The sequence below is a fragment of the Trypanosoma cruzi genome, genomic scaffold, assembly GCF_000209065.1.
Source record: "Trypanosoma cruzi strain CL Brener 1047053516469 genomic scaffold, whole genome shotgun sequence".
In the NCBI taxonomy this organism is placed as follows: domain Eukaryota; phylum Euglenozoa; class Kinetoplastea; order Trypanosomatida; family Trypanosomatidae; genus Trypanosoma; species Trypanosoma cruzi.
In genome coordinates this window covers 114,947-134,291 of record NW_001849544.1, presented here as the reverse complement: position 1 = coordinate 134,291, position 19,345 = coordinate 114,947, and the positions used below count along the sequence as shown (strand labels likewise).

Genomic DNA, 19,345 nt, shown 5'->3' with positions numbered 1-19,345 from the left:
TCACTGGCGTGATTGCGTCTTCGCGTCTTTTTGTCGGTGGCTGTGTTTTTGTGGAGGTTGTCTGTGGCCGGATGCCTCTGCCTGGTAGTGTGTTTGGTTACTGTTGTTGCTGTCTTTTATTCTTATTCTGAGCGTGCAGTTAGAGATACTTTGGCTTGACCAGCACAACTATCGTTTCAAGCTATTAGGAATTAATTGCAGTAGTAGGATTAGTAGTAGTGGGATATCGATTTATCGGAATTGTGTTTCTGGATTTGCCATTTGTAGAAAGGGATTTATCAAGCAGGAGTTACGGTCGACGGTGCGAGAGCGATAGACTAATAAATTACTATTGATATCTGATTGGGTTTGCGGATGTGGTGTGCGGTGGGTGCGTGTCCGCGCAGCCGGCACCGTGTGCGGTGCAGGGCCATTGCGGCAGTGCGTGTGGCGCTGCTCGTTGTGTTGGCGCTGGTAGCGGCGGCGGCGTGGATGCCCGCAGTGCATGCGGTGGTGTTGCGACTGCGGGGCGGCACGGTGGACAGAGCCATCACGGTTGGCCACGCCGTGGACACGGTGCTGATGGACGGCGTGTACATCACGAACGGCGTGGCTGTTGTGTTCGACGTTGCGGCGATGCTTCCCGGCGCGCTGCGCATCGAACTGAGGAACTGCGTGTGCGACGGCGGTGCGCAGATATACGTGCGGGGCTACAGCGGCGAGCCGGCGAGTGACCGGAGCCTGGAGGTGAGCGTGAGTGGGCTGTCCGGGAGCTACTGCTCGCTCGTGTTTGTGCACAACCTGCCGGCACACACGAACGTGACGGTCTGTGACTCGACGATTGTGACGCCGGGACCGATGCACTACTCCCAGCTGAGCGGGCTGACGGACGCGGTGGCGTCGCCGCTTGTGCTGCACGCGACGTCGCTGTTGCAGACGCAGCTGCGTGTGAGCAACACTGTGCTGGGTGGATGGTATCCACGTGCCGTCGTTTTGGTGCTCCTCGTGTGTGGAGTACAGTGCCGTCACACCGCGCGTATGGCAGTCTTGTTTTAGGTTCCAGTCATTTCTGTGACTATTTTCTTTTTTATTCCTCTCTCGTTTGTTGGTCAGTGTTCCGCTTTAACTCAATTCAACCAAGAAAACAAAGGGAAACAATGCCTCCAAGGCACAATAGAGTGCAAGGTGGCAATGCCAAGAGTCGAGCGTCTGCCGTGCCGCAGGGAGATCGTCAGAGGAGAGCGAGGCCGGTGTCCTGCAGCGACACATCAACCGGCCGCGACTCACACAAGAAAAGGGAAAGCGCGGCGACCGCAGTGGACCATGAGCAGCAGCGTAGAGGAAATCCTGCTGGAGGGAAGCACTAGCAGCACCAACATGATGCTGAACGGTTTCCTTTGGAATTGTGTTGGCGGCAGGGCGGCCGTTGATGAAAGACTACAATGTGACGATGGAGATGTTTTTTCAGGAGCCGGATGATTACGTACAAGACCAGCGGCTTCTTGAAGAAATTCTTAACTTAACTGCGTACCAAGCGCTGGAGGCCATTACTAAGCCTCTTCACGAAGGTGTGTTCTCTCTCGGGCAACGTAGGGACTATGAAAGAAAAGGATACAATCACTCCTCTTGCAAGGGGAACACCAAACGGAGTACTCACTCAGGTACTGACAGAAGCGAGGCGGGAGGCAGAGGAAAGGCTAAGACGAACGCAAGAAATGAAATTTACCATTTCCACTAATATCGAAGACGTACTGTTTAAAGGAAGTGTTTGCGTCAGCGAAATGAAGCTGAACGACTATCTTACGAGGGAACCGGACGGCAGGGGCATTGTGGACACCAATCGGGATGTCTTGCTGGAGGAGTTTTTCAAGGACCCCACGAAGTATATCCGTGATAAAGGAGCGTTGAACGAAATACAGGCACCAGGTCATTATTTGAGTATGAAGCGAGCCGTGAAGGGTGAAGTGATCTTCGATGAGGATATACGCAAGCTTTGCGATAAGGGTGTCAACAATCCACCGGGGTGGTCATTAGCTGCTGCGGAGGTAAAAGCAGCTGTTCATAACTCCACCAAACATTTCTTGGATGCAGCTGCCGAGGAAGCGAGGAAACCAACGACGACGAGCGCACCGGAGAAACTGGAGGGATGCTACAAGTCTGTGCACAATGCGAGGTGGAGCCATGCGGTGGAACCTCCGGACGGCGTGGAGCGAAAGAAAACGGGGACAGGAATGGAGGTGCGTGAGGGGAAGCCAGAACAATCATTGTCGTACAAGAAAGCTGACGACGCTACCGAAAAGAATGACGCTGTGCAGCAATTCGGTGCGGCACCTCCCGCGTTGATGGTGCTCGCCTCGGAGAAGGGATGGCCGTACTCGCGGAATACGATACAGGATCCTCCTAAGGACGTTTTTGTAAACTGTGAGGTGAATCGAGTGTGGCAGATCGTCAAGGGCGATCTAACCGCGTGGTTCAGCCCTCACGGTCGGACCGACTTTAAGTTCGAGCGACGTCTGTTGATTGGGACGCCCGGGATCGGGAAATCGGTGGCTGCCAGCTCGTACCTCCTCTACCAGCTGCTGCACTGCGATGTCGAGAAAAGCCAAGTGGTAGTCCACTGTTTTGGTGGAGGAGATGTGTACGTGTTTGACAAGACCACCAGAGCGGCGACAAGATACAGCGATGAGGACATGTGCATCTCGGAGTTGAGAAGTTTGAGGGGGCATGGGAGGAATGTGTATATTATCTACGATGTGGCAAAGGAGGGAACGCCGCCACTGAGACATTTTGCGCCTACTTCTGGATGGGGCATGATTGCGGTGTCATTCCCAAAGGTAACCAACTATGATGAGTGGGCGAAGCAACTACAAGCCGCGCGAATCATCGTGAATTGCCCCGACGAGATGGATGTGAAGACGATGTGTGCGCTTGGATAACGCGTAATGAGACTAAAGAGAAACAAGCGGAATACCGGAAAGGGGTCAAAAAACACATGTATCTTTTGGGACCGATTCCACGTCACGTCTTTGATGAGGAGGCGTTTAATGAACGCTGTGGAGCGGTGAAGTTTGCATTGCAATTGATCAACGAGGTAACTGTGAAAGAGCACTTTTCACGGGGAGGTGAGTCGCCATGGTATTCTGAGGATCCGTCCCACAAGCTTGTGAAGGTTGTTCGGGAAATATACGCAGGCGGTGTGATCCATTTCAAAGCACCGATATCTGCTTACCTCGAGGAACGGACATTGGAACGCTTCCCAAGTGCAACAGAATAAAATGGCTTTTTGAGGCTGATGTTGGCGTCGAAGGACAATATTTTGCCCATATTTTTTGGATGGTTTGCTTTGAAATCGTTCACGGAGAGTGCCTTTGTAAAGGTAATAGCGACGAAACTCACGGAGTTTGAGCCGCCAACAGGACGTCAAGCAAAGCCCTGCGTCTTGAAGTTGGCCCCTGAACCGCATCCCAAGGGAGATGAAGGTTTGCTGCCGAGTGAATATGAGAAAACGATCCGTAAAATAAAGTACGGGGTGCTGTACAAACCGTGGGCCACAAACTTTCCGCTGGTGGACGGCTTTTTTTTGTTGCTACCGTCGTCATTGCTGCTTTTTCTCGTGGAGCGGATTGTGGCAGCTGCTACGTTTTATTGTTTTTGTTCTTGAATTCATTTTGCACTGCAGTCTGCTTCCGCAGCACTGCGCTGATGTGGGTGGTCGGCGCCGGACAGTCGACACGAGCCCGGGGAACGATGTGCTTTTGACATACGCTTCACGTGTCATTACTGATGGTGTTGGGGATGGGATGTGGGGATGCGGGGAGTGACTTGTTTGTGAATTTTTTTCGGTTTGTTTCCTCTTTGGGGCGAGAGAACTGTGGGCACTCCGCTGGGGTGCGCCTTCCTTCTTGGTTTTTTCCCAACGATCAGCACCGTCTTCTTTGTTGTTCTCTTGTGGGAGGGAAGGACGACAGGAGCATTCACGGGACCCTCGAGGCTATAAGTGTTCTTCTGGCTGTTTTTTTTTTTTTTTCCTCCACGTTTTGTGTGGGAAACGTTGCTGGCTCCTGGGTTCCCTCGTCAACACGGGGTTAAGCGGCCTTGGCGCCACGGTGCGTCGGCTCGAGGCGTCATCCGGGAAGCGGTGCTCGATTTTAGCGGAACGGCCGGGAATTGGGGGAGCTGCTGGCGCAAATAAACATGTTGGGGTACCTTTTCCCCTTCGCCCGCACCCTTTTTCGCCAATGGCATCCCTAACCTTTCCGGCGGCCTGTGTGCCAATACCCTGCCGAGCGGGAAGAGGGGAAAAAAAGAAAAAACGGAAGGCAACTCACACAGAGCGGTGCGCAGGGAGGGAGAAAAAGTATTTTCAGCGCTCTCGGCGGCGTCGGCTTCCACGGTTCGTCGGAAACGGCGCCGCTCCCTGGCTCTCAATTCGTTCACCTTTTGCATTTCCCGATACGCTCACTTTTCTCGTGTCTTTTCCTCCAACTCAAATCCCCACGCAACAAACCATAAACTCAGGATAACAGCGCGCCGAGGACGCGGGCACCTCAATTTTCCACTTCCGAGGGTCGTTCGGATCATTCGAGCCAGTTAGAAGCACACAGCGCTCCTCCGCGGAACGCTCGAGATTACACGCGGGAGGACGAGCGCGCTGGGAAAGGTCAACTCTTTTCTTTGGAAGCTCCGAAACTGTTCCCCGCTCATGCTCCACAACCGTTCCAAGTGACACGCGGAAAATCACGCCCCAATCGGGGGTGGCGGCGTGGCGACGGGGGTAATATTTGCCGTCTTCCCCCGACTCAAGCCATGGCGGTGCGAGGCGCAGCCGGTGCCTTTTGCACGGGAGACCTTCGAGACAAATTCGCCACGCCTCCTCCTCGTCATGGCAGGTGTGCCAAAGGAGCCGTTCGTTGACTTCACAATCGTCACTGCAGGGGTGGAAGGGTGCGTGCCTTTTAAGTGATGCGGGCATTGAAAAAAATCCGCCGCCGCGCTTTTGTACCATTTTTCGGCGACACTTCCAATAAACATCCCAAAGATGTAAATTACGGTTTAGAAACACGGTGGCGTTCGTCGGCAAATGCAAAAAAACGCGGCGGTCCACAACAAGCGAGACAGGGACAATGGTTTTGGGAGTTGCCCAATGTGCTGGGTAAGATACTTCTTTCGTAAACAAATAATTGCGTTCATCGCTATTGTAGTTGAATTCAAGGAATCGCCGAACAAAGGTTCGCGCGTCGATTAACGTCCAACGCGGCTCTACTTTTCCAATCAACCGATCCGCAACCTCTCGATATACGTTGGCAACATCCATGCATCGTGTATCCGTTGGGAGGCGCTCCTCCCGCCCACTCGCCACAGAAGGATTCCGGACGGGAGAAACAGCTGGTGATGCACGAAGAAGGTATGGAAGCACTTCCGCATGCAGTAAAGCGCCAAAATCAATGGTGTCGTCCAACAAGGATGCGGCACCTCGCACGCGATGACGAAGCGCATCTGAAAAAAAACCCAAGGTTGTATTTCCAAAGTCATCATACGTAAAATTTGACAGGGATATAGCACCATGCACCAACTGGCAGGAGTGGATTTCAATGACACACTGCAACGCATCATGCAACCAGCGAACTCCAATTCGCTTAATTCGTTTCGGGACATCATGTGTTGAACCAAATCGCAATTGGGTTCCCCCTCGCGGAATATGAAAATATATTTGACGTGTATAATCATCTGAAAAAACATCGGTGATGCATGTCACACGATGGGTAGCACAAAATTCTGGAATACGGAGCTCACGCTCCATAATACTTTTAAATAAAAATTCAGCGCTTCGTTGCGCTTCTAGCCCCTCCGCTTTTGGAAAGACATAACGCTTAAGCCAACACGGAGTAACTGTGCCCGTGATGGTGTCTACATACTGCGCGCGAAGTAAAGCAAATTCGACATCAGCAACTCCACTCTCAGAGTCCAAAGAGACTTTTTTGTCTGCAGGTGGGCAAGAAGGGTCCATCGCATTCCGTGGTTCAACCTCAATATTTATATAATTCATAAGTGTTCGTTCTCGCTCGTATTTCACATATCGAGCCATATGAAACTCCTCATGGATCGATTTCGCACATGATGAGGGCAGTTTTTTAAGATTGTCCGATTTTTCGGGAAAGTGCATGGTGTATATGTCGTGTAACTCCACTGTGGCAGCATCCAACTCCCCAAAGAGATAATGTATAAGAAAAAGCTGCTTCATGTAATCGTCAAGCCGGCTCTGGAGAATTTTTTGTTCCTCCACAGGGGCATTCTTGAGGGACGATTGCACATCATGTATTTCATTTAACAAAGACGTGACACTCTCCAGCTTTCTCTGACGTCCTTTGAAAAACTCCTCACATGTTTTCCACAGTGTATCCTCTACGCTTCTGGCGTGCGCCCCAGCCAAGGCGCAGCTTGCTGTGCGTCCGAGTGCCTGCACTTCTTCAATAAAAGAAGGATTGAGTGATTCGTCAGCGGTGGCATCGGTATCCTTCCAAGACTGCGTGCTATTTTCCATCAGATCCTGCAAGGCTCTCTGAATGTTTAACAGAGTATCGAGTGTTTGCCCTGTGCCGTCAGAAATCGGTATATCACCAGCAGTCCCGTTGTTGGCGTTGCTTTTGTTGTTATAGCTGTTGCCACCGCCACCAGCAGCACCGTTACTCTGTTTGAAGAAACTCTCCGCCAGACTTTGGGCCGTTTTCCACAATTCAAGCGTCCCCAATAACTCGGAAGAGACGCATGGGGGAAAGCAGCGGGACACAATCGCTTCCCTTCGCTCCTCGCGCCTTAAAACTGCTTCCGCCCTCGTGCGCCACGTAATTCCACAGCAAACGTGTTCTTTGGATGAACCCGGGTCGCCACTCTCGACTTGAATGTCATCCTTGGTCACCGTGACAAATGCCTGTAGTCGGTTAAATAGAAATATATCTCGTTCAAGCTCTGACCACTCCTTTTCCTCTTTATACAGTCTAACCAGGCCAGCAAATGTAATCGCCTCCGTGGCAAGTTGATAGCAACGATGAATAGAGGCCAACACGCGAGAAACACTCCGTTGTTTTACGGAGGCGCTCGTACCAAAAACGGGTCGCTCACATATTCCCAATTCTTCCTTGTCCATGGCCTCCCAGTCAACCTCGTCAAACCTGTGCAGCTCCGTCGGGGTCCCCGCTTCCAATGCTAAAAGTCCACATTGCCGGAGATCTTCAGCCTCCAAAGCGGAGTTACTTGCAGGACGAAATAGCGAGCGCAGAAAGTTTACAATGACATTTCTTTTCCCTTTTCTAATTCCAACGGATGTATTTGGCGGCTCTGCGGCCCCTTCTCTTTGATAAATGCCCAAAGAACCTCCTTGCCATCCCTGACAAAACGCATAAATTTCATAATCGTGGTTTAACTGTGCCACAAGCTCGCCATCCCCACCCTTGTCTGGGTGGTGTAACAACATTAGCGCCTTAAATACTTTCCTGCACTCATCATATTCATTGAGAAATCCCCACTTACGCTGCAACTGAACAATGGCAAAATGTTGGAATGAAACGGGCATCATATTTATATCAGCTGAAGCACGGTAGTCGTCGACATCGGTATGACTTTCCCAACCACATGCCACTCTGTAATCTCGGTAGTGCTGGACAATCCGACATGTTTCAAAAGATGAAAGATCGTGCTGTGCCTCAAGTAACTGTTCAAATCGCCTTCGAGATTTCTGCTCATTCGGTGAATATCCATACTGAGCTTGCAATTGTAGACGAACAAAAACACGATCGGCATAACGCGTAATAAGTGTGCCGACACAAAGACCCAGGGTCACAGAGAGCACCGTGGCGGTGATAATCTGCCCCCCTACTGGAATAGCACTTAAACCTATGAGTGTTCCCACACCATTCCCAATAGCAATTCCAACGGCAGCCGTTCCCACCTCTTTCCCGACGCGGAGTGCCACATCTGTCAGACTTGTCCGGTAGCCCAGCGTGTTGAGTTCCCCTCGCCGATAGTCGTTGACAGCACGAAAGGATTCGTACGCGATGAAGGCGACCGTCAACAGCGGGTTGGCTACTGTACTCGAAAGAAATAGACCATCTGCAATGGTGACTCCCACCCGAGCTCCAGAGATGACCAGCCGCTTCTGCATCGGCGCGAGTGAAATAAGCGTGCCCTTTCGGGGTATGCGTGTCACCACAGACCGTGAAGTGTTGTCCCGGAGAAGTGTCGTTCGCGCCGTCGCGTTTTCCTCCACGCCCTCCGCTGCCACGTCTTGCATGGCTCCAGAGATTTCTATTCGACGCTTCGGTTGCTTAAAAAAAAAAAAAAAGAGAAAAAAGAGAAAAAATCAAATAAAATAAATGCGGCCTGCCCAATTGAGGGGCACAGACAACAAGCACTTTACCGTGCCAGTGGGCTTTAATAGAGCGGAATGGCTTCACCTCCGTCGGGGAAATAAAAGAAAAATGCAAGCAAACCAAGAGAAACAACAAAAATAAAACAACGGCCAAAAATAAGAATCCCAAGAACTAATGGCGCAGCCGGCCGCCTCAACCGGTTGCCAGGGTCCCGTATTCTTTGATAGAGAGGAAGCTAAAGAGCAGGGAGGGGGGGGGAAAGATAGAGGCAAAATCAACGCTGACCGAGGAGTAAAGTTTTAACCCGCCACGGGATTCCATCGATAATTGCCAACTGTACTTATTGTAAAGCTATACGCGTTGTTAAGAATAAAAATATAAAAGAACGCTCTCAAATCTCATCCACTTTTCGGGTTACCCCTGTCTTCGACGTTAACGTATATTTGTATATATAAATACAGAGAGAGGAATAATGAAAATCTTTTTTTTTTGTCTCAAAAGCATCATCAAGGTAAATAGAGGGAAAATGTGCGTCTGGACAAGGCCTCGTCCCACCTTTTACAAAGCGAGACGACACAACAGCGGGAGGCAAAAAGTCGTTTCAGTGCGACCGAAATCCCGATTCGGACGAGAATTTTCCAACAGCCACACCCACGCACCGCAGTAGCCCAATGGATTCGAACGGCACATGTATGGTCCCCAAACCCATTGCAAACTCACAAAGCAGCAGCATTGAACTGCCCTGCAGCCGCCGGGCTCCCCCTCGGCGTGGAGGGCAATAGTTGTTGGGTGGGCGGGATGACTGGTACAAAAAAAAAAAAAAAAAAGGCAGCAACAAAAGAACATAAAAAAATAGAGCGGCTTGAAATTTATGACTGAGGATGAAGGAGCACAGGTATCATCACGCTCCACCTGGCGCAGCCTTGCTTCTTTTTCATTCTTACTCCCACTCACACACCATAGTCATGAATCGTACCTCGCTTATTCTCTTGTTTCGCCTCTTCTGGATAGCACCCGCCACCACCGCCTGTATGGATGGTGAGTATGTCACCACACCTTACCGCAAGAACATTCTTCCCGCCCGCATTTCTTGCGCGGTAGACGGCGCAGCCATCAGAAGAGCGTGTTTCCTCCTCCCGCGTCCATTCTCCTCGCCTCACGTCGTGAAGCATCTCTTGTGGTGAAACCGACCAACGTGCAGCCGTGTCCTCATTAGGGACGTACACCATATTCAATCCTTTCATGCCATTGCCACCACCAAATAATCCCTTCGGCTCCAACACGCGTCGCTCAGTAAGCAGAACGGCGGTCAGATCCTGCAAGAATAAGAAGCTGCGCACCACACCATCGCCACCCTTGTATTTCCCTTTTCCACCAGATCCCCGACGAATTCGAAAAAAGCGCAGAATTACAGGATAGCGTGTTTCAAGTATCTCTGGGTCAGTCATTCGTGTGTTTGTCATATGTGTATGCACTGCAGAAGCTCCATTAAACCCATCACCTGCACCACTTCCACCGCATATGGTCTCATAGTAAGCAACGTCGGAGGACCCCATAGTGAAGTTGTTCATACAGCCATGACTGCATGCTACCGCACGTAGAGCCGTAAAGATGACATCTGTTACCCGCTGACTGGTCAACACGTTCCCTGCAACCACCGGAAGTTCATCGTCAGGAGAAAGAATAGAGCCTCGTTCGAGCACAACCCTTATCGGTCTCATACAACCTTGATTAAGCGGAATATCCGCGTCAACAATACATCGAATGCAGTAGATGATAGCCGAATAAACGACCGCCGTAGGACAATTCGTAGAATTCAGAACTTGGCTGCTCGTCCCAGTAAAGTCAAAGCAAGATGACCCCGTTTCAGGGTCAATTTCAATTTTCAGACGAATCTCTGAACCGTCATCCATGTAATCCACAGAAGGGAGAGTTGTGCCATAAAACTTTGCTACCCGCTTGAGAGCGTCTCGGGCAGAAGCTTCAGCAAGGTCCTGTATGTAACCCATGTATGCTTGAACAACCTCATATCCATAAGTTTCCATCAGTTCTTTTAACAGTTGCATACCTCGCTTATTCGCAGCTACCTGTGCGTGCAAGTCAGAAATGCTGTCTTCCAAGGTACGGCAACCCGACATTCTTGTGCATTTTCCGGGCTTCAAGAGTAATTCTCGAATACGTTCTTCTTGAAATATGCCATCTTCGATAAGTTTCACGGTTTTTATGGCTGCACCCTCCTCTTGTAAAGTCTTTGAAAATGGTGGCATGGATCCAGGTGTCGTTCCTCCCACATCAGCATGGTGTCCTCGAGAAGCAACATAGAAAATAACTTCTCCCCTAAAGAAAAAGGGAGACATAACTGTAATATCGGGCAAATGACTACCACCACATGCAGGATGATTACTAAGCAGCATTTCCCCCTCCCGCCATTGATCTCCATAATATTCACGCTGCCATCTTATCGCCGCACCCATAGCTCCAAGGTGAACAGGAATATGCGGAGCATTTGCCACCAAATTTCCATTTTTGTCAAAAATCGCACAGCTAAAGTCCAGACGCTCCTTAATGTTTGTTGAGATGCTCGTGCGTTGCAGGGCATTTCCCATCTGTTCCGCAATGGACATAAATCGGTGAGAAAAAATAGAAAGGTGGAGCGGATGCAATGCAGTGGAGATCTTTTCAATGAGTTGCGATGTGTGAATGATAAGAGAACCGCTGTCATTGGTGTACGCTATAGAATTGGATTCCAACAGAATGCTGGTGCCTTTCCCGACAAGCACGGCAGGCCCTTCAACTGGACCATTATCTGCATTGACAATGTAGACATTCACCGTTTCCCATCCATTTGAGAGATATGTTTTCATCGTCGATATCGGCCTTGGCGCGAGTTTTACCCGAGTCGAATATGGCGGCTGATGTACCGCTGAATTTTGTTTTTGTTGTGCTATGCGAGCACGGGCCTCTTTCCCTATCTGCACGCCTCGCCCTCGGACGCGAACAGCATCAACCATGATTTCTCGCTTCATTAGGAGAAACCCAAATTGCTGCTCGTAACAATGGGTAAAATTCGCTTTAACTCGGTGCATCAAATTTCCAGCACCATCGCTCTCCCCACTTTCCACAGTCTGATCCTCAAATGTACCATCTAACAGCACCATAATGCTGGTGGAAGTGCCCTCATACCGCATGCTGAGGTAATGCTCAAGGACAATGTGATCGTCATCAAACCCTAACCGTTGAAGTTCTTCTTTGGCAGATGTTGCTATAGACCTAAACTGTTCCTGAATGGCAGCCTCTGCGTTCTTCTGATTAATGTAAATCTGAGAACTGCTGATGCGTTCCTGTACTATGTCTGTCATACTTACTCCCACGGCACTCAACAAGGAGGCCAGCGGATGAAAATAAATTCGTGCCATACCCAAGCTCCTGGCGATAGCACAGGCGTGTTGTCCACCTGCGCCACCAAAGACCGCCAACGTGTGGCTTGGACAGGAGTATCCATTCGCTTCGGTAATGTTTCGAATGGGTCGACACATCGTCTCGTTCGCGACAACAACAAAAGCGTGGGCCACTTCCTCAACTGTCCATGGCTTTCCCGTGTCATTGGCTATTTTTTCAGTGAGGGTTTCAAACAGCGCCTTTGCGGCATTTACATGTAGCGGCTCATCCGCATGGAGACCAAACACGCGGGGAAAAAACTCCGTATTGAGGTGTCCCAGCACCAAATTGGCATCTGTCACGGTAAGAGGGCCACCCTTTCCGTAGCACGCCGGGCCTGGGTGAGAGCCAGCCGACCCAGGACCCACACAAAAGATGCCATTTTCCCATTTCAACAAGGAGCCACCACCTGCCGCAACTGTATGCACTCTTACCTGCGGGGCATGCAATTGGATCCCGGAGATCTCAGACTCCACAATGTGACTGACACTTTCCCCGTCACAGCGAGAGACGTCGGTGCTGGTGCCACCCATGTCAATCCCAACGACCTGCACATGCTCCCCAAGATCCTGCACGGCGCATCGTGCACACCCCATGACACCACCTGCTGGACCACTGAGAACCGATCGGAACCCAAAGAAATCATCCGCACTCGTGAGACCGCCGTCACTTTGCATAAAATATAGCCGTGTCCCTAGCATATTATGCTTAAAATTGGCTCGAAAGCTCCTGATATAATTAAATATCAATGGAGTAAGATATGCATCCACAGAAGCCGTCGTAGACCGCGGAACGTACTTCATGAGTGCCATCAGCTCGGAGGAGAGACTAATATTTGTAAATCCAATTCCCTTTGCAATCTCTTTAACCTCTTCTTCATGCTTACTGTATGCATAAGAGTGCAGCAGTGACACTCCAACACTTCGAATCCCGTCATTATATGCTTTCTGAAGCTTTTGTCGCAGGTCATCCTTCTCCAGGGGCCGCACGACATCTGCAATGTAGCTCTCCCCGCATTTAATCCATTCCTTGGGCCACGGTATTGTGGATCTTGCTTCTTTTAATGAAATTATGCGTACACGCTCCTTGGCCTCCACGGTGCATTCCGCAAGAACAGGATTCTTCTTAATGTGCAGAGCAAAGATGGAAGGACGGGCCTGATCGCGAATATCCAAAATGTCGGCAAAACCCTCTGTTAAAACCATCACAGACCGCTCCCCATTGTGCTCCAGAAGCGCATTCGTGGCGACTGTGGTTCCCATGCGGACCTCGTCCAGGTATTCGTTTTCTATCAAACCTCTAGCAGGCACCACATCAGGGATATAGCAACGCATAATGCGTCGAATACCTTCACTTGGAGCGTCAGGGTAGTGCTGCGGATCACACGACAACAGCTTGAGTGTCTTCCAATGCGTTGTTCCATCCTCAAACGTGACGTCCCCCACGACATCTGTAAAGGTTCCTCCCCGATCAACTGAGATACGGAAACGTGGATACTTTAAGTTCATAGTCAGTGCTTCCCTTTACTTCTTTGACGCTTACAAAGGGAGGTGGGATCCACACACACAAAAAAAGAAAAACAAACAAACATGGAAAGATGATTAAATTCCATCAAAGAAGCATTATATTTGTGTAGGGGGGGAAAAAATCAGGTTACCACATACATCTAATATATATATATATATATATATATATATATATATATATATATATTGCTTGTCGTTTCTTTTCCTGACATCTTCACACTTCCATAAAAAATCACCTCAAGAAAACCAAAATAAAAGCAAATGAAAGAATGTGCAAAAAATCAGCTAATTTTTTCTCTTTTTTTCCCCTTTGAGCCGGTATTCCACAGTCGTATACAAAACACGGCCGTAGCTGCTAACAGGAGCAATACCGATGTACTTACAACGGTGGAAACAACCTGCAAAAGTGTGTGCTGGGGCCATATGTGGCGTTGGAGAAATTGAATCAAAGAAGTAAAAACAGGTAACGGAGCAGAACGTGGGTAATACGCAGGTGAGCAATCTCCATTTTCTGTATTTTCTTTGGATGGGTTCTCACATGTCCGTTTCACCGCAGAAGTCAACGTAGTGAAGCGGCCCTTCGTACCGCCTCCTCCATCGATTGTAAACACATCTAATGGCAACGACAGCTGCAGAACGGCCTTTCCTTGTTGCGGAATGCTGTGAATAAAGACGGAGACGTTTATGTACCTCTCAAATTGGTGCCTCTGTGCCTTGCCGTCGCGTTTTAAGGCCATGATAAGAGCCTCGGGGTCTGCCGTCAAACGCACGACACCGAAATTTCTTTCAATGTAAATACCCACGCGGCGTGGACTGGGAAATAATGTCCTCATTAAAGTAGGCAAACCCCAAAATGTAGCGGAACTGTGCGTCAGTCCGGAGCTCGTCGCCTCAAGAATGGGGTACCCGAGCGCCTCCATGGCGTCCTGTGTGGTGTCCATGCCAATCTCACCGAGGTGCACATCGCCGCTAATAAAAATCACTCGTTCGCTCTTATATCGGCGGAGCAGCAAAAAAAGGCGGTTTCGCGAGAGCGGAAATGCACCCCAGCTTTCGCTCACCTTCTCGTCCATAATCACCTGCACTCCGCTCCCCACGATTGTCAGTGCACATCGTTCCCGGCCGCTGACTGGGTTCTGCCCCGCCACGTCATTGCGGAGACGCTCCTCAAGCCATTTCCACTGCACTTCACCCAACATATCACCACTACGAGTGGCATTTGAGGGTTCACGAAAGTAGCGTGCGTCCAAAAGAAGAAAGCACACAGCATGATCATATAAGCTATGCAACTCTTTTATTGCGGCGGATTTCGCGGGATTGACGCTGGCATTTGAATCCAACGCCCGAAATGGAATGGTTTCAAAAACGTATACACCCTTTTGCTTTCTGCGCGGGCTGTTCTTCGCAACACCTAGGAAATCCAAAAAAAACTGCTGCGTGGCGTCCTTGTCAGCGTATTCTGCCCCACCGTCGTTCTTGCCCATGTCATGGTCGTCCCAGACACCCATGACAAATTGCGTTTCTTCTCCGTCCTCACGGAAAGCCAAGGTTGGGCGCTGGCGCACACATGTCTGGCGAAAGGCGACATATTCCGGGGCGTTTCGTTGTTTTGTAAACTTTGAACGGACCAACTCCAAATCGGTGTTCGGATAGCAACCCCTAAAGGCACTAAAATTGTCCGCGTACACCGCATCGCCAAGCCAAACGAGTGCATCCACGGAGGAATTCGCCGCACAACTGCCTGTAGCACGCTTCAGTGGCTTATTCAGCTGCCCAGCGTCTTTTCCGTGCTCGACGGTGGCCGCAATCACGTCCCAGTAGTTCTGATCCCGGTCGTGTTGGTTGCAGCTGACAAAAACAATTTGTGCGAGTTCGTGGCTCCCCTCTTGTGCTGCCGCGACAGTCCCAATGGACAAAATCATGAAGAGGAAGCAGAGCAACGGCGCTGCCCAAGCCGCTGTTGTGGCGCTTTTCTTTTCGTCGCTCATCACAATCTGCATTTGTAAGGCGCTCCCGAAGAAAAATAAACGAGGTTCGATCACACTTCTTCCCACAATTCCGTTTCATTGCGGAGGAATACAAAAGCAGAAAACAAAACAAAACAAAACAAAAAAAGAGAAAGAGAGAAAAAAAAAAGAACTCACAGACATGTGGAAAAGAGGGCGAGAAGAGGGAAGGCCAAAAAAAAAAAAAAAAAAAAAAAAGGGTCTGCCCGAAGCAACGCATTAAATTCACTCGGCATACAACTATAATTATCGAGGCATACGCAGAGACAATAGAACAGAAGGGAACTGAAACACGCCCCAATAAAAAACACAAGACTCAAAAGATTATGAGTCATCATCATCAACAACAACAACAGCAACAGGAAGGAAAAAAAAAAAAAAAAAAAAAAAAAGAAACTCTCAGCAAAACAAGACAAAAAAAAAAAATTGTGCACATCTTCACAATAATATATACCACACAGCGAGCAAACAGGAAGGAAAAATATATTGAACATTCTTCTGTGTACATGATGATGGTGATGACGCATAAAAATTCCCCCACAGAAAAAAGACAACAAAAACGAGGGCTCTTTGAAAGGGGGGGAAATCAAAATAAAAAAAAAGATACAAAAATTACATCAGGCGGTGGGAGGTCATGTAAAAAAAGTTTTTCTCCCACATTTGCGCATGCCCATAATACAATTATTGGCGGAGGCAGCGGCAATGTTTACTCCCTCTTCCCCCAGTCCTTCAACAAATCCCAGGTGCTGTTTTATTTGTTTTCCTTTTTGTTTTTATTAAATTTCTTCAAATGGAAGATAAAACTCCTCGTCACTGTGACAACGGCGCCGCAAAACACACACCAGTGCACAGTTGGCCAGACCGCAAGCCACACGCAAAAAAAAAAAAAAAAAAACGACAGTCACGTTTCAATTCCTCCACCGGCTCGCATGTTTTGAAACCTCTTCTTGGGAGTCCCGCTCTGCAACTCCAGTTTCCGCCGTTTTTTTTTTTTTTGTGTGTGTTTTCTTTCCTTTTCCTTTCGCTGCTATAATGACATGCGCGTCAACCTCCTTTATTTTCCGTCTCCAAACGCTCAGTCCCTCAAAAAACAACAAAAAAAAAAAAAAAACAGCAACTCTCGCAAAATGAAAAACGACAACTACAAAAAAAAAAAACATTCTCTTGTCATTTACTTCCCTTTTGTGCCCATTACAAATCATAGCCAATGAATAGGCGTGGTTGAAGAGGCAAATGAGCAAAAACCACATCAACCACAAAAAAATCCGCACCCGCGGCGCCAAAAAGATTATATACAATAAAAGCAATTAAATGCATTTCTCAAAAAGAAAAAGGGATAGTGACAAAAAGGAAGACAGAGAGAAAGAAAAAAAAAAAAAAAAAGAAAAAAAAAGAAAAGGGAGAACAGAGTTTTAGACGCATGCGTAATTGCGTATTAAAATACTACATCATCCCATCATCAGCAATTGCCATTTCATGCGTGGTGCGAAGAAAAAGGCCTTTTCTGTCTCCAGCTCCACAATACATGTTTATTTCCCGGTTGTGGATTCTGCAAAACTTCCCACAGGAGTCGTCCATTTCATTCATTCCGAAACGCTTCTTCTTTTCATGATGGTCGCCATGCCTGTCAGAGCTGCTGCGTATGTGCGCTTTTTCCACTCATGTAACAGAGAGGGACCCTTCATATTCTCCGGGGCAGACTTCTTGCACGACGCACGTGGCATAACTCGCATCCCCAGAAGAACGTCTCCTGTCATTATGATGTAACTCATTTGCGACACCCCTGGCAATTTCATGATTGACTACCTCACCGTGTTGCCAGGGTCAATTACCCCCGTATTGTCAGGGGAGTCCAGGAGCCAGCAATGTTTCCCCACGAAATTGCTGTGTGTTTTGGCACAGGCCTGACGTCATCGATCAGCGCCCGGGCCAGCCGCGTCTTACTAGAGCACAGTTGTAACACCATGAGGTCTGAGGGGCACGTTTTGCCGCAATGTGGAACATCAAATTTATTTGAGAAAACACAAGAAAAAAACCCAAAAAGAAAATCATGTGCACCCAACTGCTCCCGCTTCTAGTGGTGTTTTTTGACGGCATTTCGTGCAGAGAACCAAAGCCCCCACCACTCTTGCGCTTCCCATGACTGTATTCTACTCCGGTCTCCCTCCTCCTTTTCCTCAAGTAATCTTATGAAAAGGCGCTGCACAACAATCATCTGGGTGGGTGACCCCATTGCTGTGATGGAAATTCTTCTGGATCCCAATTCACTATTCCCATTGAAAGGGCTTGAAGGAGGGAACCCAACTACCGTGTGCAGCATCTGCGAGTATTTCTCTGCCTCTAACACCGCACGCAGAGCCTCTTCCTGCCAATACACATTCTCTTCCCGTAAATCCTCCATCGCCCACAAGGGGTCCGCATCACGCTCTCTCTGTGAATGCACCATGTTTGCTCCAGTTGTTGTGCTGAACGGTACTTCCTCACTCTCAAGACTTTCACCCACCAAAAACCCCGCATGAGGATTCGTAATCCCAATAATCGGTTGATGCGATCGAGAACTCATCGCTTGCAGGCTTCCGCAACGCGAAAAAAGAGAAGACGGTCGTCGAACATAAAAATTTGCGTCGCGTGGAGACAAAATTTGTTGTTGTGGTGTTTGCGGTGTCTTTTGTAAATTGAGCTGAGGTGAGGAAAAGATGCGTGCTGAATCTTGCGTCTCACATACTCCGGGGTTTTTGGACACTAATTGATCGTAATTGGCCACCAGGATGGCTGGCATTTGCTGCAACTTATCCAGTGCCCCCTTGACATCCATGAGAGGTCCCTTCAACCCGGGGTTGAAGGCACGGCTTAAGTGTTCTTCAGGAGTTTGAAGAACCTCTTCGGCTGATATGTTTACAAACCTAGAAACCCCCACCACCATGTCTGTCACCTCTCTTAATTGCTTAACAGCCTCTTCCCCGTAGCAAATGACCCGCCGCAGCATCTCTATGCAGGCATCAGCTGTGTTGCAAATGAATCGTCGGTAAAACGTCTCATCATCCTCTAGTTGTCGAATGCAACATTTTATAGACGTTGCAGAGTTTATGGAATTTGTACCCGTCACGGCATCTTCTCCCATCATTCCATTTAAACCAACTTCATGCACCAATAAAGAACTTCCTTCCGGAACACCGGCAAGCCGCTGTATCTTCTGAGACACACCCTGCATTTGTGTCTCAGGACGCGGGAGATCGGACTCCAAAGAAACCTCCGACGGATCAAGTAAAGAGCGTGTAGACTTCACACGGGTGGGCGCGGCCGCGATTTTGCGACCTGGCGACGGCCCATTTCCTTTCACTTGTGCCGCTCTAACGCTGCTGTTGCTGCTTCTGTGTGGAATCGAATTCCCCGCGAGGTGACGGTCACGTGAATCAACACGTTGAGCGGAAGAACCGGTTGATGACCCCATAAAATTTGGACAGCTTGCTGGCAAGACGTGACGAATTGGGGGGCTTCGCAACGTTGTTGGTGCTATCGTTCCAGTGCTCCCATTGGGAGGCTCTCTAAATTCGCCTAAAATACGCTGAATATGGAGCTGCGCGCGCGGGGTTGCCTCTTCAAGCATGTATATATATTATATTATATTATATATATATTATATTATATATATCTTCGTCGAGTTACTAAATAATAGCACAGTCCTCCCCCTTCTTCTCTTTCTTACTCCTATAACTCTTCAGTTCACTCCTCTTATCCCTGCAACAGTTGTGGCTGTGAGTGCAGCCCGTGTATTGCTTGGTGCGTACGGGTAGAGACAAGTGTGTGTGTGTGTGTGTGTAGGGGGTGGGGGAAAGAAAACCATAAAAAAAAAAAAAAAAACAAGGGCAGTTAACTACAACATCCAATCAACCAGAGGAGACGTCCAGAGTGATTTCAGACACCTCTCAACCCATTTTTTTTTTTTTTTTTTTTTTTTTTCAAAAAGGGAGAGAAATAAAATAAACAGTTAGATAAAAAGAATCGTGGAGAAAGCAGAAAAAGAGGAAAA

The 19,345-nt window shown here is 48.8% G+C and overlaps 4 protein-coding genes and 2 pseudogenes across 4 annotated transcripts, besides 15 other annotated features; 2 read left to right on the top strand and 4 right to left on the bottom strand.

Annotated features, from left to right (window-relative positions):
- Positions 1 to 1,994: a sequence feature (heterozygous, non-Esmeraldo-like haplotype).
- Tc00.1047053509803.70 lies at positions 292 to 945 on the top strand (annotated as a pseudogene).
- On the top strand, positions 1,137 to 3,641 carry Tc00.1047053509803.60 (annotated as a pseudogene).
- Positions 1,995 to 3,089: a sequence feature (areas not merged during assembly with more than two copies in the genome that could not be assigned to a particular haplotype).
- Positions 3,090 to 4,031: a sequence feature (haploid, Esmeraldo-like haplotype).
- Positions 4,032 to 4,792: a sequence feature (haploid, non-Esmeraldo-like haplotype).
- Positions 4,466 to 8,266, bottom strand: Tc00.1047053509803.50 (hypothetical protein, conserved; the record flags this gene model as incomplete). The annotated part of the gene is made up of 1 exon (XM_804478.1): positions 4,466 to 8,266. One exon carries the CDS (start codon positions 8,264 to 8,266, stop codon positions 4,466 to 4,468), a length of 3,801 nt encoding a protein of 1,266 aa, XP_809571.1.
- Positions 4,793 to 19,345: a sequence feature (heterozygous, Esmeraldo-like haplotype).
- Positions 8,303 to 8,335: a microsatellite.
- Positions 9,155 to 9,198: a sequence feature (T-rich).
- On the bottom strand, positions 9,296 to 13,291 carry Tc00.1047053509803.40 (5-oxoprolinase, putative; the record flags this gene model as incomplete). The annotated part of the gene is made up of 1 exon (XM_804477.1): positions 9,296 to 13,291. One exon carries the CDS (start codon positions 13,289 to 13,291, stop codon positions 9,296 to 9,298), a length of 3,996 nt encoding a protein of 1,331 aa, XP_809570.1.
- Positions 13,453 to 13,496: a microsatellite.
- Tc00.1047053509803.30 (hypothetical protein, conserved) lies at positions 13,591 to 15,309 on the bottom strand (the record flags this gene model as incomplete). The annotated part of the gene is made up of 1 exon (XM_804476.1): positions 13,591 to 15,309. The coding sequence occupies one exon, from the start codon at positions 15,307 to 15,309 to the stop codon at positions 13,591 to 13,593; it is 1,719 nt and encodes a 572-aa protein (XP_809569.1).
- Positions 15,398 to 15,421: a microsatellite.
- Positions 15,490 to 15,513: a microsatellite.
- Positions 15,683 to 15,711: a microsatellite.
- Positions 16,660 to 16,713: a sequence feature (T-rich).
- Tc00.1047053509803.10 (uncharacterized protein) lies at positions 17,390 to 18,922 on the bottom strand (the record flags this gene model as incomplete). Its single annotated transcript, XM_804475.1, has 1 exon — positions 17,390 to 18,922. One exon carries the CDS (start codon positions 18,920 to 18,922, stop codon positions 17,390 to 17,392), a length of 1,533 nt encoding a protein of 510 aa, XP_809568.1.
- Positions 18,928 to 18,963: a microsatellite.
- Positions 19,116 to 19,135: a microsatellite.
- Positions 19,250 to 19,275: a microsatellite.